The 19,586-nt window shown below is 44.4% G+C and overlaps 1 protein-coding gene across 1 annotated transcript in view; it reads right to left on the bottom strand.

The window, feature by feature from the left end:
* Window positions 1–1,087: 1,087 nt before the first annotated feature.
* SLC7A1 (solute carrier family 7 member 1) overlaps window positions 1,088–19,586 on the bottom strand; it is a 74,076-nt gene continuing 55,577 nt past the window's right edge. The window contains exons 5-12 of the mRNA XM_034758686.1: window positions 16,845–16,969; window positions 14,613–14,835; window positions 13,642–13,781; window positions 12,624–12,726; window positions 9,805–10,016; window positions 9,347–9,513; window positions 7,961–8,069; window positions 1,088–7,700 (exon numbers count right to left, since the gene is read on the bottom strand). Of these exons, the coding sequence (XP_034614577.1) occupies window positions 7,591–7,700; window positions 7,961–8,069; window positions 9,347–9,513; window positions 9,805–10,016; window positions 12,624–12,726; window positions 13,642–13,781; window positions 14,613–14,835; window positions 16,845–16,969 (1,189 nt within the window). The 3' untranslated portion in view covers window positions 1,088–7,590. The remainder of the gene's footprint in view (window positions 7,701–7,960; window positions 8,070–9,346; window positions 9,514–9,804; window positions 10,017–12,623; window positions 12,727–13,641; window positions 13,782–14,612; window positions 14,836–16,844; window positions 16,970–19,586) is intronic.

Here is a 19,586-nt window from a genome sequence, read left to right as displayed (position 1 = left end):
CAGAGCCCCGAACTGGGATTCTCAAGCTAAGTAGGGGTACAGTAATATCTTTCTCACCAGTGTGGCGCAGCCCTAAGCGTGCCTAACACCTGCCACCTGTCAGACCCCACAGCAGGCAGCTGCAGGCAGGCCACTCAAAGGTTGAAGGGCAGCATGGCAGCCACACGAAAACGGAGGCACAGGGATATACATGTAGGGCGAGCCAGGGAGGAGTAATGAGCATGAGCAGGAGACAGAGGGTATGTCTTCACTACCCGCCGGATCGGGATGAACTAAGTTTGCACGGGCAGCCTTCATTCTGGCATTTCTTAACTTTTGAGTTCTTGACTTTGCAGCCTTAGCATTCTTTTAATGGAGTTATGGAATATAGAGGTGAGATCAAAAAGAGAAGGTTTCTGTGGGGAGCTTGAATGGTTCATGATATGACTGAAAAATGCAAAAATAGAAAGGAATTAGTAGGAAAGGAAAAAAGTGCTTATTACTACAGTGTTGGGGGTCATATAAGCATTTAGAAAAATAATACCAAGGAAAGTGCAATACATAATTCTTGGCACATTATATAGAACTTGTCAGCCAAAGTACTCTGCAAAGGTGGGTGAGCATCAGTAACTTCCACTGGCTCATGGATTAGTAAACACAGGGAAGCTAAGGGCCAGTCCTTAGGATGGAGGCGTGCCTCACTAGAAGTATGGGGCCCTGAGCAACTCACAAGAGCAGGGCCTTAGCACTGATAAAAATGGACCCACCCTAGGACAACTGCACCCCAAAAATTTTGATTAGAAGTAATAAGAGAAATAGGAAAGTTTTTGTCAGTCACAACTAAATGAAGATGCAGCTTCTGGATTGTTGCTAGAGCAGTTAAGAAAGGAGAATCTATTGAAGTACAGACTTGTCAGCGGTTGAGGAGAAGGATCCCAGGAGTGGCGGTAAGGGACAGAATTATACTGGGAATCAGATTAACAATAGACTTCTGAACCATGGATTTATACACATAAGACCATGTCTGACAGATCTGGTGAAACAAGTGGGAATATACAAATCAGACTGGAAAATAAGGATGAATCAGTAGACCTAATTTATCTGAATTTCATGAAAACATTTTAATACTGTGCCATTTAATTACAAGTTGATTTCCAAAGTCAAAAAGCATAGTCCCCAGGAGATTTATTTACAGTGTTGTCTGTTGAAAAGTGTCTGTCTGCCCATGCTGTGCTCTGGGTGAAAGTTTCACATTTTAAAAATGTAATTCTATGGTCTAAAAAGTACACAGTTTAAAAAAGAATTCATAACGAAACAAACAAAATAAACCCTACACAGAGATAAAAACTAGAGAGCTAGGACTAGGAGTCTAACCATTTATCACAACTGTAAGACATTCTGAAAAATCATTAGACAAAAATCGAAAAAACCAAACAACAGAAATGTATGTACATTTTGATCAATAAAAAAAAACAGTTAGACCCTTCCATGGCTTCTTAGTCAGTAAAAGCAACTTCACTGAAGAAATCCCACCTGTTTATGGTAGGTTTGTAATACATAAACCGACCCAAAGTTGTCATCAGTGTTTGTGCTTCTACAATCAATTGAAGTTGAAAGGCACAATGTAACACGTGTCTCAGCCATCCCATCATCTGGAAACACCGATGTTACTATGCCAAAGACTTGCTGTAAGTTATCAGTGGGGAAAAGATGCCATATTGATTAGAAGTTTGCATGTCTTGGACTAACCTCACTTCTTGGAGCAGGCGCCAAGAACAAATACCCTGAGGAAATCATGGCTTGGAGTTTCATAACAAGCGCGTTCTTACACCATTTGGTTTCCAGTTTGGTTATCAGACATGTTTTATATGATAAAAATCAGCTGTTAACTGACTAAACATGAAGGGTTCAGAAAACCTAGAGGCCTTTTCATGTCCCTTTTCTCCATGTCAAATGCCTGGAAATTTTTGTGTGATACATTTGCGTATGTAACATAATCTGAACCCCATTCATCATTAAAAGCAGTGACTTATCTACCTCTCCTGCTGCTGAAACAGGAGTAGTGTGAATAGGGGCAAAACTATAAAATTGCATCCGGCATCATGGTTACAGTGATGAAATGCTGTATAGAACATGGCTTCTCATACCAGCATGTCAATAAACATTTCACTAGAAATTCCAACTATCCTGGTAAAATAGAGGCCCCTCCTTTATGCCTATGAAGTGCCTACATCTCCCCCAACTATGCCATCCTACCATAATCAAATGCACACAAAATTAGACATTATTTGTACACAATTCTGCCTTTACACGAGTGAGTAAGACTCGGGTAATACAATTAAAAACTAGAACGTGCTTTTGGCTCTTCTGATAGTCCCCCAAGTCTGGTAACGCATCACCCAGCTACCCTGTCAATAGCGTGTGTGCAAGCAAAGAAAAATGAGAGTGAACAGAAGGCAGTGTTAAATAAATTCTACAGCAAGGGTGAATTGCAACCCTGCACAAAGGCCTATGTAACTCTTAAAAAAAACTTAACACAAGTGGTGCCAGGTCTCTAGGGGCCTATACTTGAGTGGGGGGTTGGAGGGGAGGGGTTGAATTTCATCCAAGTGAATGATGTACCAAATCTGCGGCAGTCTCCAGTCCAGTGAAGTATATCCTGATGTGGATTTGACAGTTGGTGGCGGGGAGCGGGAAATACTATTGCACTTACATGACACCCCCCACTCCAGTAGCCTCAAACACAACAGAGATTTGGCTTCAACTAAGAAATGGCCACCCACTGGCATCCAATGAGTAGGAGCATGCAGTGAGTTGTAAAGAGGAAGTCATGGGGCCCCCTAATGCAGGTGTGGTCAGTAAACTCACATGTACAATGGAGAACAAAAGGAATTAAAAAAAAACCCAACCACTTAACACTAAGTACATTTTTGGCTAAAAAGGATTTAGAAGTTTAACTGAAACTTTGCAGTAAACATATGTCCAATAATCAAGCTTATGATGCTGAAAGTGTATCCACCTCAAGGACTAAGAAACAAATATGCTCTTGTGCTAAAGGGGATAGCAGCCACTCTCTTAAAACAGAAGACTGGCTCAATATTCATTCTGAAGTGAAGGCGAGAGAGACACCAGACCTCTCTGCTAGTAAGCAGATTGGTTTGCTTGGAACACATTCCCTGTGCATAGGCTTGGAAGGATCAGGTTTTGATTGTCTATTACTTTTGACAGATAATACCAACGAGCATTTCTAACTATCTTTTTCAGTGTTCCTGAGTGGAAATTTTTGTACTAACAGGAATTTAAAAATTTTGAATTGAGGCAATATTTGTATAAACTGTAGTGACCGACTGTCCAAAATATAACCAGAATCGTTCACATTGCTGTCTGTTAATTGAATTGACAGCAACAGAGGAGGAAGCTAGATATCTATAAGAGCAACATATCATATGATATGTTCTTAACTTTCCTTCTTTGTACATTTTTTATGGTTAGTGATGGAATTTCTTTTCACCCATTTCAGCTGAAGGGCAAAAATGACAGTTGCAAATATTTGCTAATTAAAACCTAACCTTTCCAACACTAATTCTAAACAGATGGTCACTAAAACCAGAAAAACAGAGCACTGAAGCCATTTGGGACTTCAGTCTGCTAACCATCTGCAGAGTTTTAATTATGGACCCATCCCTGCTTGCACTGAAGTCAATGGGTCACATTCATCCCGGGTAGAACTTCATCCGTCTAATTCACCAGGGATGAATTTAGCCAAATAAGTTAACGGACGTTTTGTCACTGACTTCAACAGAAGCAATCAGGTTGTATATCTGCCTTTCCTTCAAAAGCTGATTGAAAACCCACCCCGGAAATGATCTGAAAATTTACTTGCGGTAGTTTTTGAAGCAAGCTGATGTTTTATTTTTCAAAAATTTTCCACTGCATTTTTTTTAATCAGTAGTTTTCAAAAGTGATTTATTCTTTAATTTGAGAAAAAAAATCCAACTAAGATGATCAAACAATAGTGGCACGTAAGAAATAAAAATCAACAACTCAGGATGACAAAGACTGAAAAGAGTAACAAGAAGAAATCAGCACCTCAACACATACACGAGGAACTCAACAGTAATGGAAAACAAAGAGGAAAAATGAAGACAAAAACCAACAAGTTACATTTTTCATTTACCATTTTCAAAGAAAAAATATTTTTAAAAAATCTTATAGGTTTCACACACAAAAATACCTCTTTTTGAAACAGACTATTTTTTGACCTAAGTTTTCATTTGAAAAATGTTAACAGGATCTAGTCCCTTAAAAAAAAAGGGATGCTATATTGATAAAACTGTCTTCATGTGGGGGAGTTGACACAGCCATTTTAATCCAGTAGGGACTGGCATACAAATATTAGATAACTAAAAATAAACATCTACAGATCTCCCCTAGAAGGCACCTTCCCTCAGATATGTATGAACAAATAAGAAATGAGCAAATCGAGTTCAAATGAGATCAAATTCCTGAGGGAAGAGGCTGCCTTGAAAATTCTGACAGGCCACATTTGCCACTGCCTCTCCTTTGAAAAAAAATGGCCAATTCTTCTTGCTTTCGTTATCCCAAAGAAGGCATCATTTCTATACCTAACTTTATATACACAGAAATGCTCTGGCAGCTATACAAAATACTCTTATAAACATAGAATAATTACTGAACTATTTACAAAAAGAAGCTCAACTAAATGCAGGCCTGTTCTTCACAACAGCAAGATTACAGCAGTATTTGCATGTCTTCCCTGATACTCAGCTTGGTCTATGGTACATTTGAACATCAGAGGGGGGAAAAGAGCTTCCCATATTTAGCACAATCAGTGTCATTATCCTAGAAAGTTTTTGGTGGAACTTTGCCTTTCAATTTGTGAAAGAAAACTTTGGACATGTGTACGTAAGAGATAATTTAACAGCCAGTTATAATTAAATAGGATTTTTTCCCTCTGAACCTTCTCACAGAAAAGGAAATGAAAGAAAAACAATCTCCCACCAAAATTTTCCCTTTTCTTCTAAGTGATGCTATTTTCTGCACTTTATGTGTAATTAGCTGAGCTAAAGTAGTGGAACATGAAGACCAAGCAGGTCCCAAAGAAGACAAAAAATGCAACACAAAAAAAATAAGTTAACATTTATCAAAACATTTTTACAGCAAGCAATCTGCCTAAATTTAAATAGTTTTCCTTTCAAAACCCACCTTTTAGCCAGCACTCACCCCCTTCGAATATTCATGCAGTGCTAAATTTAACAACTCCTTAAAAGCTGTTGCCCAAGCTGGAGAAAAGCACTCCTCTGTTTTTGGTACCACAGGAAACATTTTTCTCTTCTGTTGGTTTTCTCTGACATCAGTACTTTTTATGAGCACATGAAGTATACTAGGAGTGTTCCATTTAGGATAAAAGGATGAGAACTCCATCATGGTTCTTGACTCTGACATTCTTCCTTCCCCGCTTGAGTGGAACTCTTGGAATTTCACATGTCTGAGGAGAGAAGAGACTTGACCGACAGTCAAGATCCACTGTATAGCTCCAAGAGCAGGACTTGGCCTTTATTTTGTACTATAAGCAGCACATGGAACAGTGTTAAAATGATCCATGTGCTACTGAAGTCCCACCAACTGTTATCACTGAAACCTCACTAGACAAATTCTGAACCTGTGGCAGATCAGCAGTGTCCTACAAAAAAGGGCTATGGGTTAAATTCACTCCTGTGCAGAAAGCCAGGACAATGTCTCTACACCATTTAAGCCCTACTTAGTATAACAGGTGGAAGGACGGTCCAGTGGTTAGGTCACTAGCTTGGGATGTGAGAGACCTGAGTTCTATTCCATGCTGCACCCCAAACTGGCCGAATGATCTTCGGCAAGTAATTTAGGGGACAGCTACGCTGGGGGTTTGCTTCCCAGCTTGAGGAGCCATACCCGTGGCTAGCTCTCAGTATAGCTGAAGTGGCAGGACGTGCTTGTGGCCCAAATGCAATCCTATGCAAAACCCCAGACACGTCCTTTGGGTGGCTAGCCCCTCACAGCTACATTCAGGCTAAGCACAGGTGTGTCTTCTGGAGCTGCTGGGAATCACAGCCCCAACTTGAGGTATAGGTTTAGTATCTGCTCTGTGCCTCTGGGGATAACATAGGGGCATTATAAGGACCAACACATTAAAGTTTGAGGAGTGCTCAGACATTATGGTAATGGGGGCCGTACCTGAGATACCTAGACAGAGCTCTGCTCAGGGTGGGAGAGAAGACTTTCACCAAAAGGAATTGTCTACTCTAGAAAGTTTTTTCAGCGTAAGTGAAGGAGTGAATGTAACCCGATACAATTACACTAGTATAACTCCTGTGGGGACACACTGACTCTGGCATAGGAGTCCCTTTTTCCATTTTAGCTTATGTTGCCTGGGAAGGGGTGTAAGCACAACCAAAAAGAGTCATTGTATACCAGAATAAGCGTGTCCACACAGTGGGTTTAACTGCTTATATACACCAGTGTTGATCAGGCCTTTCAGCTTACCTCAGCCTTGCTGGGCAGGAGGCGGCATGCTCCATTGTGTGACTGGCTAAGGGGACATTTTACATTGCACACAGGGGTTGCTTGGTAGAGCTGACAGGAGCTGTGAGAGTCTCAGATACTTTCCCCCCACAGAATTTTGAGTATTGTGAGAATCTTTTGTGCGTCGTTTTCTACGGGCTTCTACCGGTTGTGCCCATTGATGTCAAAAGCAAACTCTCAGGGTCTGCTTCTCTTCTAACTTTGACTGGCATAAATCAGGACTATCTCCATTGCCTTTGACAGAGGGCTCTTTGGAGACACCCACGCCTAGCGCCACTGAACTACTTACACCAAGCAGATTTACAGCTACAGCTGGAGGCCCCTCTAGTGAGCAGCGGGGTCTGTTATTCACAGAAGCATTTGTTTGTACTAGCTGCATGAAGGAAAAGGGAATTCAGCCTCAGAGCAGCTCCCCTAAACATCACGGCAAAGCTGCATTTTAAAGTATACAAGTACCTTTTCAGAAGTTAAATACAATTAAAATAATGCCACTGGATGCTTTTCTTTAAAATGTAACTCATTGCAGGCACTTTTTAACCAGATGGGAGATTATTTTTGGTGAGACTTTTTTTGTGATACAGCCCACATCACTTGATCCAAGGATCTGATCTAGGAATGACATTAGCATTGCAGAGTCTGTTCCATTTAAAAACAAGTACCTGGGGAGTTAATTCACAGGACTACTGAGAGAAGGACTTTCAGGAGGCCTAGTCTCATAGCAGCATTGAAGGTTAACTGGCACCGGAGGAGCGGTTTTCTTTCTATACATTAAAAAAAAAAAGAGAGAGAGAGAGCGAGAGCGCCTGCAGCCCAGGGAACAGTGTTGTTGGGAGTATGCCAGAGGCATGACGTTTTCCTTGTGATCCCTTTTAACTGCATCACCAACGTAAATCGAGCTTCAAGTTGAAACAAGCACGGCTGGGAATCCCACCCTCTGCTGCACGGATTAACAGAGGAAGTAGTTCAGGGTCCCCGAGATGAAGCTTCCTCGTCTGAAGTGATTGTTGGGCTGCTCTTCAGCCAAACACGCTATCATTTACAGCTGTCCAAGTCGTGGTCCGTGTTTCTTTCTGAATCTGGCGGTGCTGAATCGGTAGCTTCCACGCTGTGCCCCATTCCATATGCAAAGTAAATGATAAAACCTGTGGGAGCGAAGGAGGGGAAACGTCAGCAGTATAACCAACCGGAAGCTACTTTTCATACTCAGGGGCCGCTTAGTCTCAATAAAACGTATTGGCAGCTAATACTAATCTTGCTAATGCTTGATAGTGTAGCAATATCCAGCATTGCAACTAAAGTCAATGAGGCTAACTAAGGACAGGGCAGAATTTGGCCGTACACATTTAAAATAAGTTTGGGTTCTCAACCTCAAATGGCTAAAAAGACATATTTTTAAACTCACCCAAGAACATCCAGACAGCAAACCGTATCCAGGTCCCTTTATCCAGCTGCATCATGAGGTAAACATTCACAAAAATACTCAGAATAGGAAGTAAAGGCAAAAGAGGTACCTGAAAAGAAAGAGAGACCAGTGACGTCCGCAGGTCATAACACACAGACATGAATGTCCCTTGTAAGCAGGAAGCTGCCAAGCCTCATCTACCAGAGGCTCCTGGAGAAGTGATGAGTCTGTCAAAACACAGCTCTCCATTCTCCCAAGGTGAGGACACCATGAGCACCAGCCCTGTGTGCACAGAAAGCCCTTTGGCTTGGATTTTCCCTCCAGTTGCCACCACAAACTAATCATCTTCCTTCCAAAGCCCTTTCCACTATCCCGCTCTTATACTGTTAGCAGCATCGTCGTCATCCTTCCCTACCTGGGAGTCAGCTTTGATTCCTCGCTCTCTTTTTCACCTCACACCCAGGACCCCACCTAATCCTGCTCCTGCTTCTCCTACAATTCATCCCCCTCCTCTGTGGCCTCCCTCTCTACCCGCTCTCCTTATCCCAGTCCATCCAAAAAGCTGCTGCCAAAACCATCTCCTTTCACTGCTGCTCTGGCCACATCATCCTATTTCTAGACTCTCTGCAAAAGCTTCCTCTATTCCAGCCTCTCCTCTTCACCTCCTGGACTCTGCGCTCCCACTTACATTTCAGCCCTCCTCTCTTCCACTTCCCCCTCCTGCTTCCTCTGTTCTGCCCCAAGTATCACTCTTCTCACTCTCTCCTAACTTCACGCCTCCCTGTCCACAGGACAGCCTCACAGTTAAAATATGCAAAGCTCCTTCATTCTCTACACCAAAAACCTGGCCATTCCATGGCACATTCCAGCTTCAGTGACCACCTGCTGCTTCCTTGCTGTACTGCACAGATTATTTGTTCTGTACTGAACCAGTTTGTGCCCACAGAACATAAGCCCTTCAGGGTTTTGATCTGTGATTTGCTTGGCCCAGCATACGACAGAACGAAGTCTGTCTCCAGGGGCTCGGTAGAGGTGCAGTGAGTTGTTAACATACTAATCTTTCGCTTTTGGGAATCTGGGTTTAATGCTGGATCACAAGAGGAAAGTGAGTTTGGCGATCTCTGCCTAGCTCCCAGAGGACATCTCTCTACGTATTCGAGGGCTAGTGCTGTAACAACAGGAGTGCTCACAGTCAGGTTGGAGGTGCACTGGCAGAGTGGTGTGGGATGGCTTAGCCAGTGTTCCAGCCTGAACTGGACCCACTTCTAGCCAAGAAGATCAGCCCCTCTCTTTAATATGCACCAAAATTCTCTCTCTCTTTTTCCTCTCACACACGAGACAGCTCCCAAATAGCTCTTTGCCATTCCTTCCCCACAGGCCGCTTACCTTAAACGAGAGCTTGGTTTTGCTTTCAGGTTGTCTCCAAATAATTAAACCGACAACGAGGCAAAAGAGAACGAGCACGGCAATCACGGCGATAGCCCACGCAGTCCCTTTTATCAGCAGCTCTTTGCCAAGCACAGTAAAGCTACAGCAGCTGACGATAAGTAAACCTGAGAACAAGACAGGCCAATGTTTATTGAATTGCGACTGAGAAAAACATTTATAATTTCTGATTCAGCTTCTGCATGTTCAGCTTCACTGTTTGAGGGATTTATTTTTAAACCAATCATTTAATCCACGGTTTTCTATGTCTGTTGTGTTGCCTCAGGCAAGCGCTTGGGCTCTAAAACATTTAATCAAACGTATACATTATCGACTAAGATGCCAAGAAGCGTTCGAAGGAGCTTCCCTAGACTGGCAGCTGGCTCACTGCAAGAGAGATGCCAGCTCACGGCACTCACCTATGAGACAAGATGAGATGTTAACTACCAAACCAGAGAGTTTGGAGGGATCTGAGTTTTGGGGAAACAGAATGCCTTTTCGGGAATCATTCTCCTCCTCTTCAGGCAGAAACGGAGCCTGCGATTCACTGGTGCTCGCAGACTCGTTGGGGTCCGGCTCCTCCGTTGTTCTAGCCATCTGGTAGGCCAGGTTAGGTTGCTCTGGCTGGTACCTTGGAGAAGGAAAACAACACCAAAAGAGCACTGCGTTGGTAGAGGGTACAGTAAACGGTCATCCAGAATTAGTAGAAAGCTTGGTCGGACCTCTCCATGTGGTTATGGACACCTACAAAGCTTCAGAAGACATGCTGTGGCCAAAATGTACTGAAATGGGAGCCATGTTGGCTACTTGTCTGGAGCCAAAGAGAGCCATCTGGTATGCACAGATGGAAGACACTGCACAGGGATTAGGTAACTGGAGGCTGGAGCACACAAATGGCGGCTCGAGTATGGAAAACATACTGTAGGCAGCAACCCTTGATTTGGGAGGCGCATGGACTAGATGTCCTAATAGGTCCTTTCCCACACTCTTGTGTTACAGTCCCAGAATGCAATGCTCCATCCTTGAGCTGAGCAGAGGCTGCTCAGATCTAGATGAAGAACTGCATGTTGGGTCACATAGGGCCCAATTCTTGGGTATGGCTGAGCCATGCTCAGCAGAGGAACCAGGGATGGGAGATAAAGGTGCCTTTTATGTCACCTTTGAATGTCCCCAAATCCCTTGGGCAGCTGGAGACCGGTTCACCCCCTTGAGCAATTTAGAACAGCCTCAGGGCAGCTCTATCACACCAGCTTCTAACAGACCCACCCAGGGCCATCACCCCAGCACCAAAACACAGCACCTAAGCAGGGGGTTGTGACAGTGAGTAATAGATATGGCAGTAGGGAACTGGCTGGATCTTTTAATCATTCATTTCCAGACTTTCTAATGTTTGGGAGTTAATTTTGAAGGAACAGCTATTTAGGTCTGGAGGCGGGATAGCTGGACTAGGCAGCTGGCATGCTGTAGCTGCTATTTATTATACAAAACTTGATCATCTCACTGTTGCCTTGTCCCCCCCTCTATTTGCTGTATCTGCCTATTGTCTCGTGTCATATGCTAAGACTGTAAGCTGTCTGCAGCAGGGACTGTTTTTTTATTGCATGTGGCCAGTATCTAGTACAATGGGGCCTTGATGCCTGATCAGGTGCTACCACAACAGAAAAAAAAACTCCTCTAACGCTCGCTTTCACCCGTAACTCTCTTTTAACGAAGAGCCTTACTGTAGGTTTATACCACAAGCTTCAAGTAAAGGAACAGGCCATTTCAAAGGGCCCCTTTTAAATCTCTTTTGGCAGACGTATTTTCAATGAAGATGTGTGTGGAATTTTGCAGATGTGCAAGCTCAGCAAGATCGCACCAGTCGTGAGAACCTCTCACAACTTATGCAGTAACTCAAATGCTGCAACATCAGGCAGCAAAGTGGGAAACTGAAGCTCTGCTGAACTCAGGCTTCCATTCTTCAGGCCTGCAAGCGGCTGTGGCTTACAACACTAGCTCTACCGGGATAAGCTGAGGCCTTGTGAGTGCAGTGCTGCATGCCAGATGAAATGCACAGCAGCTTGTAGCAGCAGACAAGGGAGTCACGTGCCCATCCAAGGGACTGGAAGGGAGCTGCTATTTTGCAGTTGCTACACAGGAGAGGAGATTGGGAAATAAAATGAAAACTCAGGGATGCCTGGGCAGGGGAAATCCAGCGAGAGGGCACAGGCAAAGAGAACACAGGGAGAGCCCAGGGTTTGTAACTGTGCCTCTATCTGGCATGTTACATCTTTCGATTGTTGTGACTAATGGGAGCATCATAATGGCCTCAACTAGGCTTTGAATAAATGATAAATACTTTACAGTCACCTGGCACCTTTCAACTCCGAGCTTGTCACAAACATGAGGGGTGTGGAATTTATAATTGCTCTGTGGAGCAGGAAAATATTATAATCCCCCTGGCGAGCTGAGTAAACTGAGGCATGAAGCAGCTAGAGACTCAGATTTCAGACGTGCTGACCATGAGCTTTGGTCATTGGGAAGTGTGGGTGTTCAGCACTTCTTAAAAAAAAAAAAGGCACTAAGGCCCCAATCCTGCAAACAGTTATGCACATGCTTAATTTTATCACTATTACTGTTCTTAGCTTTACTATTTACTTACAGTAGTAAAGTTCAGCACAGCATAAGTGTTTACAGGATCAGGGCGTTAGTGACTTGCCCAAGGTCACCCAGCCAGTCTGTGGCAGAGCCACCCTGGACAAAAAAGAAAGCCATTATGGAAGGTCCAGTCCAAGGTGTCAGACTGATTCTGTGTTGTGCAAATAATAACTGCCCGGTGGGGACAGGGGTGTGAGCCCCTGATCGGTGCTGCCCAGAGGAGGCAGATTGCAAAGTAAATAAATACAGGGGCCATCCCATAGCACTACACTCCTGCTCAGCTTTGGGTGGGGCTGGATGCTAAATGGGTGGGCTGCAGCCCACCCAGGCCCACCCGTGGCTATGCCCCTGTCATGTGTTGGCATATGTGCTATGTTTGAGGATATTTTATGTTCCCAAGAGATGATTCTTCGTGCACGGTTCCAGGATATCATAAGAACATAAGAAAGGCCGTACTGGGTCAGACCAAAGGTCCATCTAGCCCAGTATCCTGTCTTCCGACAGTGGCCAATGCCAGATGCCCCAGAGGGAATGAACAGAACAGGTAATCAAGTGATCCATTCCCAGGCTCTGGCAAACAGTTTATCACATTAAGCCATACCTCAGTACCAATACGCAGGCTGCCACCAAGGAATAAGCCAGCAGGGTCCCGATGGACATAAGATCCACAAGATCTTTCAGGTCAAAAAGAAAGGCCATGGCAGCTGGGGAGTGTGGAAAACAGAAACTGATAAGCTTGCAGAAGAGTCATGTTATGGGAGTCAAATTCAATATAGTTGAAGCAAGACCATTGCTCTGTCTTCAGATCTGTACTGAGAGAAACCCCAAGGACACACTGGGCTTTGCAATGTCTCTTGTGAGAGGAGAGATGTGACTCAGGTGTAATGAATACATACCAAACTCTTTATTGCTGCTGATGGACAAAGACAGACCCTGTAATCCTCTCTGGTGCCCACACTAACACAGCCTAGAATGACTCTAAGAGCTTTGTTTGGTCTCTACAGCACTTCCCTCCCACCCTATACTCTGGCAATAAGAACCAGACCGTGGCAGGTTGGCCCTCTTCTAATCAGGCAGGGAACAGAATAGACCCAAAGGACATTCCAGGAGGAATTAGTCAAAGCTCAGGAACTTGTTAACAAATGCCTAAGGCCACAGGGCAGATACCTGACACAGTTACCTACTGTTATCTGCCAAGCTCCGGCTGCTAGGTAAAGGTTTTATACAGTGTCTGTCACCATGGTACGTAGGCACAGGCAAGTCTACAGCCACAGGGACCCTGGGTTGGGCTTGCCCACCTTCTGCACGAAGCTAATTTTTTTTTAAAACCATAGCAGCGTTCTGGGACAGGCAGTGAGTGGAGTAAGGTGCTACTTGGCATGAGTAAGGAAGGCAGTAGTGGGTTCTGAGAGAGACCCCATGAGAAGGATCTATATCCACGAAAGATATTTTGTGTTTCCCTAGTCCTGTGCTATTCAGACTTTGGGAACCCAGAACTAAGCTCAGGAAGCCATGTTGTGGAAATAGAGAACACAATATGGAGGATTAGAGCTGAGTTGCTGTATTTTCCCCATAGTGGAGCATATTTTTTGCTTTCTGTGCATTCATGAAACACTTACCTGCCACAGCCCCTGAAGTTGCCGTAGCTACTGCTGGGGTTTTGGTTCTCTTGCTGACCGTAGCCAAACATTTAAACAGCAGTCCGTCTTCTGCCATAGCATAAATTACTCTAGGCATCGGAAACATGGAGCCAAGAAGGCTAAGGAGAGAAAAAGGCATTATCTACTAGTACAGTTCTCATACCACACATGGACTGAAGGCAGAAAAATGGAAGTGCGTTAATCGCAGCCCAGTAGTGGAATGGCTTTAGTTAACAAAGCTTCAATTCCAAGGTCTTCCCCAAGTGCTGCCCCCACTACACAGACATACTACTCATGCTGGGAACAAGGCTCCAGATGTGCAAATTTGGATACCTAAAGCTAGGCATTTAGGTCCCAGATCCTTAAAAGGTCCTTAGGCACTTAACTCTCATTGATTCAACGGGCACTAGGTGCCTAGGACCTTGGAGGATCTGTGCCCTACATCCAGATTTCGGCTCCTACATGGAAGTGCCCTGATTTTCAGAGGTGCAGAACACCCAAAAACTGCACTGGTTCCATGGAGCTGTTCCCACTTCCATCTGCTCTGTCTGAGTCAGTTGTGTCTTGTTTCCCCAGGGCTACTGGTAAAAGAACGTTTCTTTTTTATGTATTCAAGACACACACAATTTCAGACGGTCCTTAAGATGGAGGTTTCCTGAGTCACAAATGGGAGCTTCCAGCTCTGAAACCTAATTCTAAGAATTCGTTTGAACCTTTTGACACAGGGTGAAATCCTGGCCCCACTGAAGTCAGTGGGCCTCAGATCTGACCCAGAAGGCCTGAATCCTCTGGCACTTACCCCAGCATAGATCCAGAATAACCTCACTGGAGTGGAGTTACACCAGCGTAAGGGACATAGGACTAAGGTCCTTAGCTTGTAACACACAGAAAGAGGAGGCAATGGAAATACAAATCTGCACTGAGAAGGGTACAAGAGAACAGCATCTCACCTAGCAGAAAGGGCACAAAGTGAACCAACAGCCACTGCATAGTTGGCACCCTCCCAGCCCACGTACTGGAATGCATTGGGTAAAGGACTGTTTGGATCAAGCAAGTAGTAGGGCATCATGAGCGTGAGTGCAGCTGACACGCCAAAGTAAGCGACGAAGCAGATCAGAAGCGAGGCGACGATGCCAATGGGAATTGCTTTCTGAGGGTTTTTCACTTCTTCGCCTAGAACAAAGACAGTTAAGTTACAGCCACAGACAACAAAAAGACTAATTCAACGAGACTCCAGGCGAGGTGGGGCTTTCAAAGGAGCCTGGGAGAGTAAGGTCACCAGCTCCTAGCGACAGTCAAGAGGAGCCAGGCCTGCCATTTATGTCCCTGGAGATCTCCCTCATAATCACGGCCTTAAAGGGGACTGCCACCACTTCGTGTGACAAGTTTTGGAGTTGAATGTTTGATAAGAATCATTATCACTACAATTCAGAGAGCCAGCATTCGTTCCAAAATAGGGCAAAGTGCTTCACCCCGATACGGTTGCTCTCATCTTTAATTCACAGGGGCATCGGGCTCTCTGAATCAGGTTAATCTCTGGAGTAAGTTCAGTGAGTTCAGAGAAGACTTTGGCCCTAGGTGCCCCAGCATGTCAAAGGGAATGGAAGGTGCTCTGCTCCTATCGGGAAGCACTTGAGCTAATTGGAAAAATGGACCCAAAAAAATCTCTGTGGAAACTATCAGTCACTTTCCTTCCACAGGATTCCAAAGAGGGGGACTGGATTTTCATGTATTCAAAATTTTCTGTGAAAATGTATCCATTTGGGTTTTGACACGTCATAGATTCATAAAGTCCAAGGCCAGAAGGGCCCACTGTGATCATCTCCTGTATAGCACAGGCCATAGAACTTCCCCAGAATAATTCCTAGAGCAGATCTGTTAGGAAAACATCCCAGCTTGATTTAAAAAATCGCCAATGATGGAGAATCCACCATGATTCTTGGCTGGTTGTTCCATGATGAATTCCCCTTACTGTTAAAAATGTAGGCCTTATTTCTAGTCTGAATTTGTCTAGCTTCAACTTCCAGCCATTGGAACATGTTCTACCTTTCTCTGCTAGATTGAAGAGACCATTATTAAATATTTGTTCCCCAGGTAGGTACCTACAGATTGTGATAAAATCACTCCTTAACCTTCCCTTTGTTAAGCTAAATAGACTAAGCTCCTGGAATCTAATAATATAAGGCAGGGTTTCTAATCCTTTAATCATTCTCCTGGCTCTTCTCTGAACCCCCTCTAATTTATCACCATCCTTCTTTTGTCCATCCTTTCTCCTCCCTCACCCCCATCTCAGTTTCTTGTATTCATTTTACTCTGGGGGAAATAAAGACGAGAAAACTCCCCAAAACCTACGTTTCCATATTATGAAACCGAAAACTTTGAAAACAAATGTTTTGCCAAAATTTCTAATTTTGAAAAAAGGCCATTTTTCTAGCCACCCCTCCTCCCAACCTCCCCCTCCAACCTCCCCTCCCCCACAAAAAACCCATTAAAACCTGTGACTAGTCAGCTCTCTTGAGCACCTTGTAGATCAGGATCCATGAGGCCAAGAGACTGCCTCGAGATCATACAAGACGACCATATCAGAGCTGGGAACAGAGCCCTGTCTCTTGACTCCCAATCCTGTACTTAGCCCAAGATCATTTCTCCCCACTGCCCCACACTTCAGCATAGCGCACTGCTGCATTTCCTGGTTTCAGCTAGGACTCAGTGCAGTGGAAGCCTATTCTTGAAGTTTTCCAAACCAACATAAAATGGGAAGTCCTGGAATCTCAGAAGAACAAAGAATGGATGGGCAACCATCTGGATGTGCTGTTCAGTGAATGAAATCAGAAATATTATTTATTTGCATTATAGTAGCAACTAGAGGTTCCCAGTCAGGATCAGGGACCCAATGTGCTAGCAACTGTACAAATCTAGAATAAAAGATGTTCCCTGTCTCAGAGTGTACAATGCAAGTCTTAAATTTAGAAACAACAGGCGGGAGAAGAAGGATGGATGGGTGACCCTAAAACTGAAAAGATGAAGTGATTCCATAAGACAGCTAGTGCACGGCATGATTTCCTAATTCAGCTGAGAAGAGGTTTGAGTTATTTGTAAATTGTGTCATGTGATGTGACTGAGGGCAGCCAAGCTCATAATGGGAAACAAGTGTTCTTTCACAATGAGAGTTTTCTGCTTACCTGTGGTGGCAATACAGTCAAATCCTACGAAGGCGTAAAAGCATGTGGCTGCCCCTGAGAGGACTCCATTGAATCCAAAGGGCATAAACCCCCCAACACCATGGTTCAGATCTACCTGTGTTTGACTGAAAAGAACAAGAGATCAGGAGAGATTCTGCCTCGGTACAGACACCTATCTGAAGTGCATTCCTGAGGTCTGTAACAGAATCCACCCTAACTGGAGCTGGAGGGAGAGTGTTTTCAGGTACACATGGTCAACAGACTTATAGAGGAGACGATGGCATGTGCGACAGCTTACACTACATAGAGATTTGAGTCAGCCTGTGACCGGCTAGGGAACACTTTGAACACTCAGCATTTAAGGCTTGCTCAGATCGTCCATTGTTTTCTAGGGTTTATTAACATGGCTGAGGTGGGAGGAGGAGGGGAGAGGAAAGACTGAACTTAGTCTCCTAACATCTCAACCTGGCAAAAAAGTTTAAACTTATTTAATTCTGAAAATGGTGAATGGATACAAATGCTCATAGGAAGTTTACCCACTTTCAGGTCCTCCATTGAGCTTCTATTTTAAACAAAAGTTTATTTTAAATAACTCTGGCCAAAATATGGCCTCATCAGATTTTAATTTTCAAATATTACATCTCCTGCTTACTACTGTAAGGATTTTTAGGTAGGCCCTAAATCCTGAAAAGACTTAAACCCATGCTGCACTCTGAGCAGTCCCATTGTAGTAAACAGGGCTACTCTCAGCAGGTGAGTTAAGCATGTGCATAGATTGCAAATGATCAGGGCCCAAAGAAGGTGGCTACAAATGCAATCAGGTCAAGAGGAAACCTTTCGTTTTATCAGGTAATTTCGGGTAAGTCTACACTGAAGCAAGGAGTGAGCCTCCCTGCTCAGGCAAACCAGCTTGTGTTAGCAGGGCTCATGCTAGTGCGCCAAAAATAGCGGCGTGGACATTGTGGCACCAGTGGAGGCCTGAGCTCCGACCCATCCTGAAATCCGGAGGCTAGCTCAAGCCTCTCCTCTGCCATAACATCCACACAGCTACTTTCAGTCTGACAGGTCAAGCCCCACCAGCACTAGGGAGAAAAGGGGAAATCTTAGATCTCTGTAGAAAAAACCTCTCCTGCCCCAGTGGAATTTTTAAAAATAATTTTACCAATTTTCAAAATGTGACTAAAATGCATTCAATTTCTGTGGGCAGGGAGAAGTGCAAAATACCATGTAACCTCGGTTAACACTAGCCACTAATAAGGCAGCTAAATGAAACTCCACTCACAGTCTGTTCCTCTAAGGTGCACACCTGCGCGGCCGCACACAAGGCCATCAAAGGCCACGCAGCAGCCGCATACGTGCGCACACAGGTGAGTGTGGAGAATGTGGAGGGTTGGGGCAGTGGGGTGAGGTAATGAGGGCTCGGGGGAGCTTGGGGCATGCAGGGCTTGGGAGGAGGGGAAGATACCTCAATCCCGTGGCCCCGGTTCCAGCCAGGGCTGCAGCAGGGATGGGAGAGGCGCGCCTCTCCCCGGCAGCAGGGATGAATGAGTCGCCTCTTTCCCAGCCCCAACTCTGGCCAGGGCTGCGGCAGGTACGAGAGAGGTGCCTCTCTCCCCCGGACCCAGCCCCAGGGCTGCAGCAGCCGGAGAGAGACGCCTCTCCCAAGGCTGGGGAGGGGAGAGATGTGTGTGTGTCTCTCTCTCTCTCTCACACACACACACACACACACACACACACACACACACAGAGTGTGTGTCTCTCTCACACACACACACTGTGTCATACACATACACACTGTCTCTGTCTAACATACACACACACACACTCTTTCACACTCACCTCCCAACATATTTGTGTTGTTGTTATTGTTGTTACTTCTTGATACTTCCTGCAATGCACATATATTCTTTGTAATTTTATTCTTTCAAAGTGCTACTTTATTTTTTTGACTGGTCTATGCATTTCATTATTTTTATTTCTCTCTTAAGCTTAAATTAATTCTTTGAGTAGTGAGTTCTAAAATGCCTAACCTGTCCTGGCTGGAGTAATTATCCCTATGGTAACTTTTTAAAAAATATATAGATCTATATAGGTTTTTTGTTTCTACTGGTGGCGCACATCCGCACATTAGCTTGATATTGGTGCACATAACAAAATTCATTCCGCACATGGGTGAAAAAAATTAGAGGGAACATTGCTCACAGTAGCTTTATACCTGTTCATGAGTGTGCTCACACTGGCCTCCAGTTTTGCTTGTGTAAATAACTGTGGGCACAACTTTGCGCCTATAATTAAGGCATTAATAAAAATTAAATTAGGGCCATTAAATAATCTAAGCCCTGGATTTGTCAATTCAGTCAGCTATATAAACAGCTAAGTCCTCTAAGTTTGGAAGCCCCATTACATGTGAAAATAATTTAGACAGTCGAATGTTGATGTTTCTGGAGATGCAGCTAAACTAGGCACAAACCCCAGCTCCCCTGGCACATGTCACCAAAATGCAATTCTAATGGGTGAAAAAGCTGTAATTAAAGTGAATAATTATCACGACATGCAGGGCAATGCTGGTGCTGAGTCATGTTGTGTCCTCTTGTACAGAGGGAATTATTTACCAGAGAATAAATCCACTATGGGCTGAATCCTGAAAACCAAATGAGGCCCATAAAAGGCCCTACATGCATCTGAATCAAATGGTTGCAGTGCAGAGGGGTGGGCAGGATGTGGGGAGCCCAGGCCAGGGGC

The sequence above is a fragment of the Trachemys scripta genome, chromosome 1 (genome assembly GCF_013100865.1).
Source record: "Trachemys scripta elegans isolate TJP31775 chromosome 1, CAS_Tse_1.0, whole genome shotgun sequence".
In the NCBI taxonomy this organism is placed as follows: domain Eukaryota; kingdom Metazoa; phylum Chordata; order Testudines; family Emydidae; genus Trachemys; species Trachemys scripta.
The sequence above is the reverse complement of the archived record's forward strand: the minus strand, read 5'-3'. Positions and strand labels throughout refer to the sequence as shown.